Below are 18,495 nucleotides of genomic sequence, written 5' to 3' on the forward strand. Positions count from 1 at the left end.
GGGGCGTCGAGGTGCCCGCGGGGCCTTGCCGCTGCCGCCTGGCCTGCTGTAGCCTCCCCGCCTGTGTAACGTAAAAGGTAAAGCACCAAGGTTTGCGTGGTTCTTCGGCTTCTTGTTACCAAGATCGTGGCCGAACAGTTATGGCCACCCAGAAGTGTCCTTACACGCACCTAATACTCGCTTCTCCACCCTGTTCCCGAGGCAGGGGCCTTTTGCCTGGGGGTGTTGGTGTGACAAGGCCCATCCCCCGGCAGAAGGAACCCAGCGCGGCATTGGTGTGCTTCAGCTAACGCTGGGTGTTGAGACACCTGTAGTTGGTGGTGACTGTGTGCCTCTGGTGCATGCGGTCTGTGGCCTTCTTCAAGAGGTGATGCCAGCCAAGGCCAAGGTCTCGATTTCTGACGGAAATCTGTCCTGGGCCTGGCTCTCCAGGCCCTCCAAACAAGGCTTCTGTAGACTCCTCAAGTTCTGTTTTGTGGATCACATCATCAAAGCATTGCTGTGTTATTAAGAAAATGTTATAAAACTTAGCCACTGCTTTTCAGGTGGTGGCTGTTCATCTACAGTGTAATTTTGCTGCCAGTTCTCCTTTGGAAAAAGTCTGGTTATTACACTAGCTCAATTCAAGCTGTTGCGTGTTCAGTGTATTAGCAAAAAGGATGTCTCCAAACACTGAAGTTCATCAGTGTTATATTTCCCTAATTATGTCTATAATGACTTTATATGTCCCTCCTAATCCGCATTGCAGTTGTATGTTAGCTGTGGAAGGACTACTGAGGATGTAATTTGGGTACCTGATATGTGACACCAATACTGAGATTCATGTGCTGAGTAGTGGCATTGCTTACTGACACCTTTTTAAATTGGCCACCTTGTTATCCAGTATCTTTTGCTTACCTCCCCGCCCTCACCCCATCAGTCTGTGGCTGTTACAGCTCTGTTGAAAACCTCAGAATGTGAACTAAAAGCAAAGATGTCTAAGTGAGGTTGTAGAGAAACTGGAACAATAGCTGCAAGAGGTGTGAGCTGCCCCGTTCATATCAATAAGGTGTTAACCCTGGTGTGGTGGTTTTTAATGTCATCATTGTTAACTGCTTCTTGGCTCACATATGAGAAAAAAAGAGGGAGAATCACAGTGTAGTTAATTGTTACCATGACTGATGCTTCATTTTATGGTCACAAAAGACACGGATATTCTCATGGCTTTGCCAGGCAGTAGGGAGTGAGTATCAAGGAGTCCTCTGAAGCTCAGAGTGTAAAACCTGTGAATTATGTTGTGATTTGTATGGGAGGAGTTTTTTGACAGCCACAGTTTGGGGAAGAAACAGTGGCTGTGTCATTAGGTGATTGCATCCAGTAAATAAATTGGTAGATAAATCTGTTGACAAAATTTTATGTCATGCTGTTTTGTTTTATCCTTGTTCAGAATAAATGAGCTGCAGCTCAGCGTTGAAGTTGATTTTTGTATGCAGCACTTCCAAATCTCTGTAGGGTGCTGTTTTCAGTAGTAGAGATCATGGGTTATTAGAAAGTTCATTTTCTTTTTAATGTGCACTTGGTTATAGCTGTCATTTTCAGGTGGTGATGTCTGGATCCCTAGTCAAAGATTCACAAATGTGTAAAGAGAAAAGTAGGGTTATTGACAGTAGCTTAGATACACAGTACAGGTTTTGCTACTGATCCTGGCCATTTTTGGGGGTCTTAAAAGCAGAAGGGTTGAAGACTGATTTCATAATTTTCTTAAGCTACTTGTGTGGAAGTCTAGGTTGTTAAATACAGCAGCAGTGTATCAGTGAAAGGAGAGAATTGGGCTTGCAGATTGGTTGTGACTTGTTTCAAAGTGGCGCGGGCAGTGAGACAGAGTGGGAAAATAAAGCAATGTTGAATTTAAAGGGCAAAAATATATAAGTAAAAGGAAGAACAGTTTAGATAACTTCATTTAGATAATATTTGTGATTAAGAACATAAGTTGCCACTGTCAAGAAGGGAGTTGAATGAGAACGACCTTTTTGATATTCCTAGTGCCTTTGATCTGTGTTGGCAACATGAGGGGAAAAGATAATTGTGATTTCCTGAAGTTGTTTGACAGCACATTTTAGAGAACCGTTCTGGGAAAAGAACTAAAAAACGAAAGATCTGTTGGGACACTCCAATTATGAGTTTTGGAACTCCCGATGTGAGTTTTATATAATAATAATATCTATAAAAATTATATTACATATAGTATATGTAAAATAATATAATTGGAACTCCAGTTATGAGTTTTATAATATTGAGTGGTTTGAAAGGATTCTTTAGAGTTTAAAATCCAAAATAACATCTGCAGTCCTTGTGTTAATGTAACTAAAAGGCTTCCAGCCTTCTGTTTTTGTCAGAACACCTCATGCTCTGCAACTTTTGAAAACACTGGTGTGTTTTGCTCATAGCCATGGTTCTAGTTTCTAAGGTCTTAATTCATTTGTATTATGCTTACTGATTGTTCATTAAATACATAGGTACAGAAATCAAAGGTAGGCATTGTTTTTTCTTGTCTTTTAATCCTTACTTCCAGTTAAAATAAAAAAAAAAAACTAGCAGGAAGAATGGTATGTGGTCCTGTTATTCAAAAGCCTTGCTCTTAATTTGTGTGTGGCTTTCGTTATTTGGAATGAAAGGTGTAAATTGTATCTTGAAAGGAGTGGCTAAAGAACTAAATATTCAAGTCCTCAAGGAGTTTGGGCAGATTTTCTTCAAATGAAACTTTTATTTGTGATTTAGATTGCTAACTTTCAGAATTGTGTGATTAGGCATAAAGAAAAACAAAGAGGAGCATGTAGCGTTGTAGCCACCAATTAGTGTTATTGCATATGGTGGGAAATCTTAGGTGGTTAGCATCTCTTCTCATAATAATTTGGGGGGGTTCACTGCTTGTTAGATTTTCCTAGATCCCTTTATCCAGATGCTGGGTACTTTGCTCTTTTTATGTAGGTTTTACCTATTACTCATCTCTTGTTTCTGATGCAAATTATTGCACAGTTCTTGAGGTCACTGCTTAGCTCTATTTAATGCAGTCTGTTTGGTTTATATACTTCAGATAGTTTGTGATTTCTGCAGGACCTTTCTCTGTTTCTTAATCCAGGTGGAAATAAGCAGTAAATTCTTGAACAACATCCACTGTTAGTTAGAAAGGGCATAGAAGAAATAGGGATTGTATACTCGGGGCTGATTTCGGACAAGAGCTACTCAAAAGTGTGGGCTTCACTTAAAAAGCGTGGAACCTTATGTGTAGGAATCCAATCAGATCTGTACTGTTAGTATATTTTTGCTGTCCAAGAAAAAAACCCAAATGTGTATTTGGTTGCTGAAATATTGCTGCATGGTGGCTTTGTTTAAGTAACAAAAATTTGTGTTGAGTATTTTGCATCAGTTACCAAGTGAAGCATCCAGAAGCTTTACAATGGTGGAATTAAGGCAGGCTGTGCTATTTTAGTCCTTGGCCAGTCCATGGCCCTAGTTCTGACTGTTCGTTCTGTGCATTTTGCTGGAATCCTTACCTACAGTTGTCAGAAGGGATTTGAGGTGGGGCGGGGTGTTCCCTTTATAGGTAGCTCACACCCTACGTTTTTGTAACTGGCAGGTCTGTCATACTTGAACATACTAGTTCAGGCTAGCTGTTAATGAATCTGCATTATTTTCAGTAGTAAATATTAAGCCCTGATCCGTAATGAAATTTCGGGCCCTGTAACTGGCTTTGCTGTGTGATCAAGAGTGTAAAAAAAATCTCCTTGTGTCAAAAATCTTCACAAACAACTTCAGACTTGGCATGTATGAGCATTTGCAACCCGCATGTAATTAACAAATAAGTGTGCTTTGTCGGATCTGCTTTTCCTTTTCTTTCTAGATATTACAGGCTTGCTGTAATATAGCCATTGTTCAATTTTAGCAAACAGGCTTGTCGGTGTACTTGTAATCCAGTACTGCCATATTGCAAGAACACGAGCCCCAAAGCAAAATGTAAGATAACAAATTCAGCCGGTGAAAAAGGTGAAAATTGACTTTGAGGTGATGATAGAATGGTGAGAAGTTAAAGCTTTGGAAATTTTCCCTGGTGTTGTCATCCCTGTACTCCATCTTAATTTAAAATGATGTCAGTATTAGATAGAAAGATCTCAAAATCTGTAACTTTTTAAATACAAACAAATCCATTCATATATATTTAAATAATAATAAAAAAAAAGGTTGCTGCATAGAGAAGCTGCACCGATCAGCTTCTTTTACTTTTAAATCAGAGTTTCAGGGTATCACATATGTTGTTTCACTTGGATTATAACACTTCTGTCACTTCATGTCCTATACTTTAAAACCTTAGTAGAGAGCAAAGTACTTAAGACTCAAGTTTGTATGCAAACACAGGTGTGCAAATCAAATTACCAAATTCAGTAGCATTTCACTTATGTGTGAAGATGTTTAGTTGTGGTCCATCATCAGTCAATTTACACTGGATGTTTTAGACTGATAAAATCTATTACCTTTTACAGTATCCTCAACATTTTTGTGTGACAGAGGTTACAAAGCAGTATGCTGGAAGTATTTGCCACTTTGGCCCCATGAACCTCTTGGCAGTAAGGGCACAGAAGCCCCCCTCACAGGCTGTAGGATTGGGTACTTAAAGTATTAATTACATTGATACATAAAATTACAGTTGTAGGAAAAAACCTTAGATTTTAGAAACATGTTTTTTTCCCTCCATGATTTTAATGGGTCTATCTCTAAATTAATTTGTTCCATTGTGTGACTTAGTGTTTTAGAATAGTTTTAAGTAGTTGATAATACGTTCACTTACACAGACTTTATTGGTAACTGTTTTTATGATACACATGCACAAATGAATTCACATGGATTAGCGTAAGATTGGTAACTTTTATTTAATAAAAAATGCAGAAGATAGGCAGAATGAGAGAGATAAAAATTTTGAGTTGAATGCATTCTTTTCCTGGAGGAGTAGTAAGCTGTAATTATCTTTGCCCATTCAAAACACTGTTACAAGTACACTAAAATAAAACTGAAATGTTTTTTGAAAAAATTGAACCTCTAGAGCCAATAGTCTGATTGATGAAAGGAATGTTTGCCAGTAAGCATGCAATTAACACTGTGCTGCTACTTCTGTTATTAATAAAAGTGTGATTTTTCAGTGTAGTTTTATAATTAGCTCATAAGCAAGTGTTTTAAAACAAAACTTTGTGATGAAATGGAGTATTTAAAGCACAGAAATAATCTTTACCAACTGATATGAAAAGTAACTGAATCCCCAAAGTTAATGCACTTATTTAACTTAGGTGTAAACTCATTATTCATTCTCCAGCCCATCTTAACTTTGTATTGTAGGTACTATAGATCTGCATATGGAAAAACTGAGAGAATGGCTGGTAAACTTAAATTTAGTAGGCTCATCACAGATGAAGGCCAGACCTTCCCTTCCAGGAACAGAACTGTTACACTTACTTAGAGTGGAAGAAGTGTAACACAGGTACACATTTTCCTTTAAATGTGGTGTAAGTTAAGGAATGGGAATTCTGGATGTATGTTCTTGTTTTTCTTCCCTTTCACTCTAATAACTCTATTATTTCTGCTGCTGAAGTTTTCATTAATACTTTTTCAAGTTCTGTTTCTTAGCTTAAAAAAGAAAGGCATCTTAGAAATCTGTCCACTGAGAACTGCTGGTAGGGAAAAAAAAAAGCAAGGTGTACTTAAAAAAAAAGTCCCTTTTATGGCTCTCTGAACCAAGGCCCCAAAATAATGAAAGTGATTGTTTTAAAAAAGTTTATATTTTGAAAAGTGTTATATTTTTTGATGTGGATTCTTGAATCTTGACTGAACTTTCTGCAGCATTTTTGCTAGAAAATTACATGACTGATGTCTAAAAGTTGATATAACTGGGACTTGAAGAAAAACATGAGGTATAACGGTTACTAATGAAAATGTTAGAAGCTTATTGAAACCTTCTCTGTTCTTCATGTATACCGTGATTCATAGTGAAATAGCTATAATATTTAAAGTACTACTTTGAGCTATTTTTTTTAAAATGTGCATAGATAAACTGAACCAAGAAAATCCAAATTACAGGTTGTATAATGAGAAATGCATCTTTCAAGAATTCTTACTGGAGTTGCTTGACTCACTTCCTCTTGAATGCAGAAGGTATGAGGCTTCTGTGAATATCTGGGTAGACAAGTTTTCAACTTTTCTGAGTAACTTATCTCCCTGCTACCTGAAGTCATGAGGGAGATAAAAGCAGAGCTCTGAACTACCAGCAGGACATAGTAGCAAAAGGGTGAATAAGTCAGTTACCAGCTGTGTTGAATGAAGAGAGGGGATGGTTTGACTTTTCTCAGGACACTCTTCTAGGAGAGCTTTTGTCTTGGTATCCCCTTTTTGTAATAGTCTTCTAATGAACATGACAAGCTGCTACAGTGGCTTTCGTGATTAGGGCTGTAAAGCAGCTTTGTCTTTCAGTCTCCTCTTGTCCTCTTAAAGGTCTGCTGCATACAGCACAGGTCTACACTGTGGTCCTCTTTTTCTCAAGGCATTGCTGGATCCAATGGTCAGAGGCAAGGAAGCCAGGAGAGTATTCATCATCTGTTTTCCCATCTTTCACACAGATTGAATTTGATGTGTATTCTGTGCTGTTCTAGTGGTTGTGACACTGTCATTCCTACTGATGCATTTGCTGATTTTTTTTTTTTGTCATTTTTACAAAAATAATGAAAACTGTTAAGCTGAATGGCTGGGGTCCTTGGTCTTCCATGGCAATGAATAGCTTTTGCAGCTGAGGGTTTTGATCAACCACAGAAACCTATTACAATTGTAGTTTTGTGCCCTACATATTGTATGCAACCAGAGAACCATTTCAAGCATTGAGATTTGCCAAAACCCACAGATTTTATTTGTAAAAAAACAAAAGTCCTAAATGTGTTCTTAGTGTTTTGCTGACTAGGGATATCTCCCGGTTCAGTCATTGCTCGCTCTCCTTCCTTTAATTCTTTACACTGACCTGAGGTGGTACGGAAAACAATTTCTCTTTCACAGAGATACTCTCTTTTCTGTAGTTTTCTCCCCTTCTGTCTTTTTTTTTTTTTTTCTTTCTCATAATCTGTATAACCTGCTGGAAAGCAGCTCTGTGGAAAGGGACTTGGAAGTCCTGGTGGACAACAGGATGACCATGAGCCAGCAATGTGCCCTTGTGGCCAAGAAGGCCAGTGGCATCCTGGGGTGCATCAAGAATAGTGTGGCCAGCAGGTCGAGGGACGTTATCCTTCCTCTCTACTCTGCCTTGGTGCGCCCACATCTGGAGTATTGTGTTCAGTTCTGGGCTCCCTTGTTCAAGAAGGACAGGGAACTGCTGGAGAGGGTCCAACAAAGGGCTACAAAGATGATTAGGGGGCTGGAGCATCTTTCTTATGAGGACTGGCTGAGGGACTTGGATCTTTTTAGCCCAGAGGTAAGATGACTGAGGGGCGATCTTATCAATTCTTAAAAAAACTTAAAGGGAGGGTGCCAGGGGGATGGGAACAGTCTTTTTCCAGTGGTGCCCGGTGATAGGACAAGAGGTAACAGGCACAAACTTGAACATAGGAAGTTCCATCTAAACACGAGGAGGAACTTCTTTATGTTGAGGGTGGCAGAGCACTGGAACAGGCTGCCCAGAGGGGTGATGGTGGAGCCTCTAACTCTGGAGACATTCAGAACCCGCCTGGATGCCGTCCTGTGCAACCTGTTGTAGGTGACCCTGCTCTGGCAGGGGGGTTGGACTAGATGATCTCCAGAGGTCCCTTTGAACCCTGACCATTCTGTGATTCTGTGATAACCGTTCTTTACCCTCTCCTCTGTTCCTTGTCACCCTCAGGAGTGGTAGCATCCTGGAATATGCTGATCTCTGTCTTTAGAAAATATACGGTAGTTTGACCACACAGATTCCTTTACTGTAGCCTTATTCACATTTTCGAGGAGCTAGTGACTTAGATGCTGTAACACCTGCAAGCCTGTATTTTGTTTTAATTCTGGCTGAACTTTTGTGTATATTTTTACAAAATACTTATTTTTTAGTGTTAATTCTATTTAGTCTGCTTTTTGTAACCTTTACTTAATTAGCTTGTGTTCATCCATCTGCCTCTTGTAATGTTTGATGATGCTAGCAAATTTCAACAGAATGTAAGGTTAAGGTAAAGGTAGAATCTCAGAATATTAAGTTGCTGTAACAAACATGCCCCAGTTTTGGCTGGCAAGAAAAGCTGTTGCTAACATTTTCCTGCCCCTCTGGAAGCTTAGAGGTAATGTGTTCATGTTGATTCTCTTTGTGGCCAAAGCCATGATCATCTCAAACAGCCTACCCAGAAGACCACGCAAAGTGTGTGGAGGATGTGGGTGGGAACCAAAGATACCAGCTTTCAAATGCAGAAAGCATACTGTAGGAAAACATATTTCTTGCTTGTCTGGGGATAATTTTATTGATGTTTTGAACAGACAATAAAACAGTAGTAGGTCTGTTGTAATGCAGATTCTTCTGTAGGGACTAGTTTGCAGCAAATCTGGTATTAGAATAAGAATTATCTTTCTTAGTGTAGAATAGTGAACATTCAAAAGGGGAAAAAAGTACTTACTATTCTAGAAACTGTAATATAGATGAAAAAAGGCAAAAGGAATTGATGGTTTCACATCATGTCTGTCTCATGTTTTTTGATGAAGTCTTGCTTCTGAGGTGTTGTTTCTTTGAAAGTTCTTGCCATATATGTCACTGCAGAGCTGATTAGGTTGGATTGATGGTGACCTTGCAAGTGCTTATACATTGGTATCAGAAATGCAGTTACTCTGTATGTAAACATATTTTTCTGCCTGGTATCTGGTATTGTTAATATTTGTGCCTTATTTATCTTTATTATTTTGTATAAATGCTAGGGATACCAACTTCGGTAAAGGTATTTTAAGGTCCTTGAAGGAAAATCACTGTAATTGTAATGCAATGGATAGTTTAGAATCAAGGAAGAATGTTAAAAATAGTTAAGGCATTACAATTGAAACTCAGGAGCAGATACAGTACTGCCCAAACTGAACATCTGCATTTGAGTTATTTGGAGAAATGGTTGCACCCAGATGCCTAAAGCTATCTCCTAGACATTATAAGATGATTTGACTTGCTTGTGCTTTTCCTGGTTTAAAAACTGATACTTGCCAACAAACATTCTTTTAATGAGATTATAAGTGATCTTTATTCCTGTTTCCTTTATACTGTTGAATAGTTACCTTTGAATTACTGTTGTAGCTCTCTTCTGATTCTTTCTACTGGAGACTGCCGTGTGTCCTGATGTGCCCTCTCCTTCCTGCATTTTCAGCCTCTGCAGGTTTGACAACATGGGACTAAAATGAGGGAGTTTGCCTGGAGCAGAGCTCTGTCATGGTTCTGGTTGAGCTGGTGTTAATACCAGTACAGCTACATCTTGCTTTCAGTCTTATGCCCCTTTCCTTTTGAATAATCAAACAGAAAATTAGGTGCTTAAGCTAAGATAAAACCCCAAAATAGTTTTTGACTGTTCTGGGCTGACAGGGAGGCCTTCTACCTGTTTGTGGGTTTGGTTTTTTTTTTTTCTTCTTTTTTCTTTTTTGGAGGATGCCCTTGTCCTGTTTCCTTTCTAGCCTTCAGTTGTGTTCCTATCTGCAAGACTCTCCTCTAAGTCAGTAGTGGGTGGGTGATCCTTGCTTTGAAGCCCTGTGCTTTGTTGTCAGAAGGGTGGATGCTTATAGCCACCTCTGCCAGTGGGAGAAGCCCAGTTGCCCTTCGCAGGCCCTAAAGGCTTCTGTGCTATCTGCTACATTTCCATGTATGCTGGGGTAAAAAGTTAAATGAAGTAATTATTAGAACTCCGATAAGTAGATCTAGTTACTCCAAAGTGTAAACCAGCTGAGAAGCACTTTCTTGCATGTATTTGAGTTTGTTTTCTGTCTTGAACTGGTCACTCACTGTGTGGTTAAGTGCATGATAGTGCTGATGTGATGGGGGTGAAGGAGGGCAATGGGGGACTATTAAAACTTCCCTTTTGGTGGCAGCTAGCAACGCATTTGCTTACGTGTATCCACATTCATAGATCAGCTTAGTTTCTGCCTACACTAAGCACCAGTATAACCAATTTAATTTTTTTTAAAAAATGGGGGAAAGCTTAGGCTATAATTTAAGCCTGTGGTGCCCATGACAGTTAAGTCTTCCTCTTTGTCCTAGTCTCATGCAGTTCCTTCTCACCGGCCATTTATGCAGTTATATACAAAAAATGGGGGGGAAGCTTAGGCTATAATTTGAGCCTGTGGTGCTCATGACAGTTAAGTCTTCCTCCTGGTCCTAGTCTCATGCAGTTCCCGCTCACCGGCCATTTATGCAGTTATATACTGAACTGGATCAGAGAATTATCTAGCTGAAAAATCGCCTGACAAGAAATGTATTTACCTTTAAACCAAATTAACTTCCCCTTTCAGTTCACCACAGGGCTGCAGAGCACATCTGTGTGGGCAGAGGGAAAGGAGCCTCATAGGGATCGGGAGTGCTGCAGTGCCAGCTCGCTTTGACTGAAGTTAGTAGAGCTGAGGCACGTAGCTTGGTGGTACTGTTTCCTGCCCTGTCATTCAGATGAACTGATTTGTCCTTTTTATAAACATGCTTAAAAGTTTTATGACAGCTCTCTGTTGTTTGTAACATAATAAATGCTCAGTACAGTATTACATTGCACTGATGTTCTGTAGAAATTTAAAATGAAGGAAATTTAATTGTAATTATTTTATCTCAGTCATGAAAGTCAGAGCATAGAAGCAAATCTAAATTGTGAGCTATTTGTGTTTGGTATTTTTGTTGTGTTTACAGAAGACACTTTGTTTTCATTCCTTTACTGTAGAAATTCCAAGTAAGAATTTTTTGAAGATAAATATGTCTTCAGTTCAGATTCTGTATATTGCTCATTGTAATCCTGTTCTGTTGCCAGATTCCCCTAGTAATATCACATATTCAATACTGTGTAACCTCATAATGTAACCTCATAGAATTAGTAAACTTTAAAAGATGATGACTTAAAAATTACTAGAGAAATGTTAGTCTCTGTTGCCTTTTGATCTAGAAGTAACTGAAGATGCTCTGAAAAATAGTGTTTGAAAGCGGTAGGTAACTTAAATTCTGTTTGTTTCCCTAATTTCAGTACATTGCACTTTTAATTTTTGTCATTTCACCTAGATTCTTTTATAAGCAATTTTAAAATGAAATGATAGTCACTCAAAATAACAGTGTATCTGGCAGTACAGTTTCCATAATGTAAGCATCATAGTTGATGCTATTCTGAAGCGTAATGTCAACATCACAGGGTGAATAAATTGTGTGTTTGAAGAGGAAAACCAGGTATTTGGTATAACTGTGTTGGACTATACAATGTTCTGAACAAATGACCTTTAAAGGGTTTTTAACTCAGAAGCTAAGAATTAAAACCTGTGCTTGATAAATTCTCGTCCTTTTGTTTTGAAGAAAGTGGATTTGGAAATGCAGTATTTTTTTCTGAATGATCATGTTGTTTTGCTATTCAGAGTCACTAGTTGTACTCAGAGGACTGAATTCTGTTCTGAGATAACTGAAACCAAACTGCAACTGTACTTTTAAACACAGAATTTGGGCAACAGCATTTGTTCCCGTTAAGTTGAATTTCTCAATGAAAAAACTGCTAGATCCTCAATTGAAGAGGCTTCTTAGTTTTTTGTTTTTTTTTAAAGAACTGAAGTTTTCCACGTAGCAGTACAAATTTGAGGTTATGCTTTAATATGTGCTATATTTCTCAGCTTTGTGACGGTGAGTAAAAAAGCCAGTTTGTACAGATAATGTACACAGGAAAATAGTAGTATCCAGAAATAAAAGTAATTCTCAATCTTTGTGTAGTCTATATGCAGACCTTCTATTTAGTAAGGCAGAAATTAGAATGCACTGCCAGAACTTTCTGCTTTAGTTTTGGTTCATTGTGAGCATGGAGTAGCACAGAAATATTCAGGCTATTGCCCATATTTGTATACAAGCAATTTTAAATCTTGGAGTTTCCTGCCTTTTGATCTGTGTGGTCCTTCCATGGTACTTTCTGCTGTTAGTTTGTGACAATTTTTGTATACTAGTGTATGTTATATAAACAGTGCTGATATTTCTGTAGATTGACTTTCTCTGATGTATAGATAAGAAAAATATATATATTTTTTTTTCACTCTTGCAGAAAATTCTAAGCTGAGACATGTAGAGAAAGATGTTTTGATTCCACAAATAATGAGGGATCGAGCCAAGGAGCTGTGTTCAGATAAAGTGCAAGGTAAGAGTCAAATATTCATTGGAAGATGAGATGTATTCACTTTCCCTGAATCTAATCCTTGTTTTTGAAGTCAAGTAGTCAGAGAATTAATATGTATGATCTGCATCTTATCTGTACACTGTGAAACCAGTAGTAAAGCATTTAAATCTGCCATGTTGGCTTTGGCTGCTTGGTGATGTGGACTGTCTTCCAAAATGACTTGTTCTTGAGGCCTGTGTAATTTAGTGTGATTAATATAAAACTTTCCACATCTCGGTCCACACAATGTGATGACAAAGCAACACAAGAGTTACTGTATTCCTGTACATAATATTTGATACTTGTATAAGTGAAATTGCCTCATGTGAGCCTTCAGTTAGGGCTTCCCTCATCATGATAAATTCATTTAAATATTCCCAACTCACTGAATCCTTTCCCTGCTCCAGTATTTTAATGATACATGAACATAAACGCACCCATGTCATTAGACAGACGTTGAAATAGGATGATGCAGTCCACTTTTTTATGTTTTCATTCTCTTTTGGCGAGTACTGGGCAATAACTCTTTAAAGTTATCACTTTACCACTGAAGGTTACCAACATTACCACTAAAGGTATCACCACTTCTTCTGACACCCAACTATTCATGTATTCCTGGAAGAAATCTGGAACTTTTTGAAGTTCCGGAAAGATAGAGATACTTAAGCACAGGTTAGCAGAGAAGGTTGCTGTAAGAGGGTTGTAAGAATGGAGGAGAAACATTAGGCCACAGAATTGTTCCATACAAGTGGTATGCTTTCAGTAGAGGGCACTTGCCTCTGGTCATCTAGATCTGTGCTCTCTAAACTTTTTTGACTGTGCGCCCCATCAGTAAAAAATTTAAGTGGGCAATCCCAATATATGTATATTTATTTATAAATTATATACATGTACCACTGTACTAGTATATAATATACATTATGAAACACAAAAATAGAAATTAAAAAAGGATGAGATAAAGATGAAATAAACAGTACTTCAAAATAATTTTAATATTATTTATCAATGGTACAAAACCCTTTTTGCTCTAAAAATATTAGTATTAAAACTAATTTTTATTGTCAGCTATATGATTAAATATGCTTCATTATTTTTTAAAATCTATGTTTAATACTTTGTGATACACCAATTCAAAGGTCTGGTTCTAAGTTCAGTTTATTTCAATACTTGGTTTTAATGGGTGTCACAGCTGAAAAAGATACCTCACAAAGACGTGTAGATCCCAGTGGAAGAAGTGCATCATTGCCTGCACTTAATAAGATCATTATATTCATTTCTCAATCCCATCCATGAGTTTTGCAAAGGTTTTGCTTGAAACTGGGCTAGTAAATGACCATCTTCCCTGATGTCAATCAGTTGTTCTTGCAAACTAATCAGAAGGTTTTGCACATTTATATTTTTAAAAATAGGTTCAAAACCCACTGAAGTTCTCATTTGGAAGACTTCTAAATAGATTAGAAAATTCTGTTTCTATCCTTTTAAAGTGTACAGATATGAGAGGTTTTTATAGGTGACCCACTTACATTGCATACAGCAACAAAAACAAACCAAAAATCACATAATGAGGGGAACATAGCCAAACATCCGTTTTCAAAATGCTTTCTCCATAGCGTGAGTATCTTTTGAAAAGTGATTATTCTCACTCATTGTCAAAACATCAGCTTCACCTTGAAGGGACACATGAAGTGCGTGTATTTTTTGGAAATACCTGCCAGGTAGTAAACTACTCACAGCCACCTGTCATCACTGGAAAGGTCAGCACATTTGGAACATTTGTCTTTTTGTAAAAGAAAAATGTGTAAAGTTCGACAACTCCTTTAAGCACTTTGCCACAAGATAACCAGTGAACCTCTGCATGGTCCAAGAGGTTTTAGTGGTCGCTCCCCATCTCATTACAAAGTCTGGTAAAGATGCTACTATTTGAAGGGCTTATTTTTATAAAGTTAACCACATTGATGTCATCCTATAGCACTTTGTGCGCTTCTGGCTCCAATTTCTTGGCTGCAACAGCTTGCCTGTGAGTGATGCCATGAAGGAGTTCCACATGCGGTGCTATCTCTGTTGTAACCTTACCCTGGAATCCCTTTCTTATTCCAGTCAAAGCAGCTGCTCTGTCAGTAGTTATTCTTGCACACTTTTTCCATGGAACATTGTTTTTTCTTAAAGAAGCCATTTCCTGTTGAGACTATATCTTTTCCAATACAGCTCTCCTTTAATGGCTCACAAAATAAAAAAAACGTTCTTCATGCATTTAATTATTGAAGTGCAAATCCTGTAAGTCAGAAACATCTGCACTTTCATCCAACTGTACAGCAAACCTCCGACACTGTTTAACTTGTTCTAATACTTGTTTCTTCAAATCTTCAGCAGTGTCTTCTATGCCTCTTCCAACAGTATTTGCTGACAAAGGGATGCATTTTAGTTTGTTCTATATTGCTTTGTGTGTATTATTTCAGCGATTTTTATCATGGCAGGAAGAACAATTGTTTCCCCAGTGGCATGTGGCCTTTTTGTCTTTCATCATTACCTAGGAAATTTCACAGGAGGCTTCGAGACATTTATCACTAGGTTTAGAGTCAAGTCTAGTTAAAGTGGACCAGAATATTTTCAAGCAGCTGCTTTCAGGGATTCCCCAAAAGACATAAAGGAGTAATGTTACAACAATTTTTAGATGAGTAAATGGTAAAAGAGTTGGGAATATCTGCCAAAGGAAAGTGGCATTACATGACAGGTACTTCCAGTGCTGCTAGAAGGGCTTAATACAACTTTTTTTTCATTTGAATGATAGTTGAATCATTCTTACTTTGAACTCTATACCTGTTGGAGGAAAAAAATGAAGGGGAAAAGCAATTACAGTACTGTGGGCCACTGAAAGAGGATGTCAGTTAAAAATATTTTGAGAGCATGCTGTTTGTAGAATGTTCTTTGGGGGTAGACCAAAGGGGTGTGTGGATGTGTTTTTCACCTCTGAACTTTCTCTGTGTAAGACGAGGACTTTCAGCATTCTCACTTTCTGTGACAGCAGGCAATATTGGAGATTCTTGAGCTGTGAGTTGTGGACCATTACCTTGCAGCTTCTACATGGTTTTGCCTCCATAAATTATAGAGCAAAATGCTACTTCTTTTTTTTTTGGTGGTGTTAGACAAAGCTATATTTTTTTTTTCTTCTTTCTTCTGAATAGAGTTCAGTTGTGTATCTTTTGGAAAAGGAGGTTTGTGGATGCATCTGTCTTCCTCTCATTCCTCTGTCACGTGTAAGGCAGGATTGATCAAATTGCGTGGAAACTGAATATTTCTGATGCAATTTTTATGATCAAATAGACAAGCAAAATCAACATTGATATCCCTATTAAAAAATAAGTGCAAATAATTTTGTTGTGCACCTTTTAATCTGGGCCGGGGGAAGAGAGAGACCAAACCACGGGAAATGAAGCTTAGGCAGTTTTGTGAACGAGAGAATTTATTATCTCTTAAATCCATTGTGAAATTACTCCTGGAATAAATTTGTCTTGTTAGTACACAGGGATAGGTGTTAATCAGGGTAAGTAGGCTATGGTTTTTATGCTGTAAACAATTGTAAGCTATGAACATAAGCTGTGTAATTAAGTAATCAAAACTCCTGCAATCCACTTTGTGTACTACACAGTGCACACATGTGCATGAAATTGTGCTGTTTACACTAAGTGGCATAGCTACTCATTTAACTTGCTGTCAGTGTAGGATTTTTCTGCTTTATGTTAATTTTGTTTGAACAACTTCTATTAATACACCTTTGTTTCGTTTTGTCTGTAGGAAATTGTGGTAAATGCCTTGCTAATATAGGAAATAAAGCTATTGTACAAGTATAGGCCTTTACAATTTACTTGATCATGCTAGGTTCATATGTGTCCCTATGGGGAGCCCCTATAGATTCAATAGTGCTCTGCATGAGCATGGGGGTCCATCTGTATACAGTCCGTTACCTTAGCCTGCAGCTATACCACCTAGAGCTGTGTGCTTATCGGAGCTAATAATGCAAGTAATGACAGCCTGTCCAGCACGTGTTCAAGAGCCATCCAGGGAAAAGAAACCCCAGGGGTTAAAACATAAATAAAAAATAAAGGTTTTGTTAACTCAAGAGGTAATCCTGCTACCCTAGCACTGTTAAGTGGGTAACCCATTGCTGTTCTTGGTTGTTAGCGTACCAGAGCAGCTTAGAGATGAAATAATCATGAAAATGTGTCCATCTAATAATTTTTAAGAACAATTAAGTATTGATTCTGGTCATATTTCATTTTACTTCGATTATTTAAATTTACTTTGAACTTTTTTCTATTGTTCCAGTATAGTTCTTGCGTGTGCTGCTTGTTTCTCAGGAATTTAGTACATCTCAATTGCAGAATAATTTCTGTGCGTTCAAGATTTTCAAGCACTTTTTCAGTGAAAATGAATATATAAGTAATTTTGTTAAGAGGGTAAACATGCTTTCTGCAAAACACTAGTCAATTTTCCATGACCGTTGTGTAAATATGCTTTATTGTGTTAATATCCATGCACTGTGTTTATGTGAAATTGTGGGCTATTATAGGAGTATCAAAAGTGTCATAAAAACCAAGCAAACAAAAACCCCAACAAAATTGTCATACAGGAACTTTTCACTGTATTTGTATAAACTGTAGCATGAGTTTGTCTGAAATACTATTAAATCCATGTATTTCTGTATCAGTGTGTCCTTGGCATACAAAAATATGTGCTTTCAAACTGAAGTAGCTAAAAGGAACGTTTATTTGCCATTGCCTCATCCATTGCTTTTATGAAATAATTTCTTAAGCAAGTTGTTTTCATTTAAAATTTTCAAGATTTTTTTTGCTTAAATTTCCAGTTATAAAATTTTAATTTGAATAAACTTCTTTAAAGCAAAATCATAGTAAATTTCAGGAACCTGAAGTTAGCATTTTTCATCAGAAGGGTTCTCTTTAGCTTATCGAAATTTCTGTAGTTTCATCTAGGTGTGCTGTGCTTTCCATGACTTCTCTCTGCTCTGAAACTACGGACACCCACTGCAAAAAACTGCAAGAGCTTTGGCTGATCTTGATCATGTCTACAGACATGTTTGTTCCATTTCTTAAGAGCGCTTACTCTGTTGTGCACTTGCCTATTCTGAAACTTAACATTATGTGTTTAGGTAGAGAAGAACTGTTGATGGAAATTTACAAACTTTAAGGATTGTATACTCAGTCCAGTTTGATTTTGGGTTTCTTGACTTGGAGAAGAGAAACAGCTGACTAACAGGTTGTGGTTTTGGACCCTGAAGAGGTTGTTTTGAGATCCCAAAAAGAAATTACTGGATCTCTGAATCGGTCATGAGATCATAATTTTGTATTATGCTTGTTGCAAATGTTTTGTGTATTTGTTGTATTACAAAGCAATTCTGCCCACCTTCCAAAACCTCACGGTCTTTTTTTTTGCTGGAAGAAAAAGTCTTGCTCCAGAGACAAGGTGTTTTAATGCTAGACTTTTTTCCTCTAAATTTTATTGTCTACTACTGATATGTGGTCTGGGTTTGGACCTTTCAAGGTCACCAAGAGTGACTTGCAAATGTCTTCTGTGATTGTGACTCATTTGTAAGGCTCCCAGGTTCATGTAGGAAACAGAGCTACACACTTTTCAGGGTGAATACAGGGATAGATAGTTCAAATCAGCCTGGTTCTGCCATTAGGAAGGCAGTGAAGTAAGGGGAACAAGTTGGATGATTGAAGACCTGATCCTGCCAGTGACGCTGCGAAAAAGAATGTGGCCATTTCTTATTTGAAGCTTGTTGTGGGAGATAATAATTTGGCCAAAATGACAAGATTTTCTGTTTGGTTGGGTTTTTTTTTTCTTTTTTTTTCTTTTTTTTTTTTCCCCCCTCATTTTTATGAGGAGGGAGACAAAAAGGGGATGTTTCCACCTGTGCTGCATTGAGGACCTTGCCTGGAGAAAACTGTTACGTTGGTTCTGTTATCCATAGGAACTGTGTAATTAGGGCAACCAGATTCACATTGCTGAAAAAACGCTTGATACTTGGCAAGGGTTTAAAAAATGGTTTGAAAAGTGTGGCTGGAAAAGGACATTTCCAAGCAGCCACCCTCCTCCCTTTCTCCAGTTTCCC

The 18,495-nt window shown here is 37.8% G+C and overlaps 1 protein-coding gene across 1 annotated transcript in view; it reads left to right on the plus strand.

Moving 5' to 3' along the window:
* The window catches only part of CMC1 (C-x(9)-C motif containing 1), a 166,319-nt gene that overhangs the window by 119,699 nt on the left and 28,125 nt on the right, over positions 1-18,495 (plus strand). The window contains exon 2 of the mRNA XM_009882174.1: positions 12,255-12,347. Coding sequence (XP_009880476.1) covers positions 12,255-12,347 — 93 coding nt within the window. The remainder of the gene's footprint in view (positions 1-12,254; positions 12,348-18,495) is intronic.

The sequence above is a fragment of the Charadrius vociferus genome, unplaced genomic scaffold, assembly GCF_000708025.1.
Source record: "Charadrius vociferus isolate BGI_N301 unplaced genomic scaffold, ASM70802v2 scaffold303, whole genome shotgun sequence".
NCBI lineage: Eukaryota > Metazoa > Chordata > Aves > Charadriiformes > Charadriidae > Charadrius > Charadrius vociferus.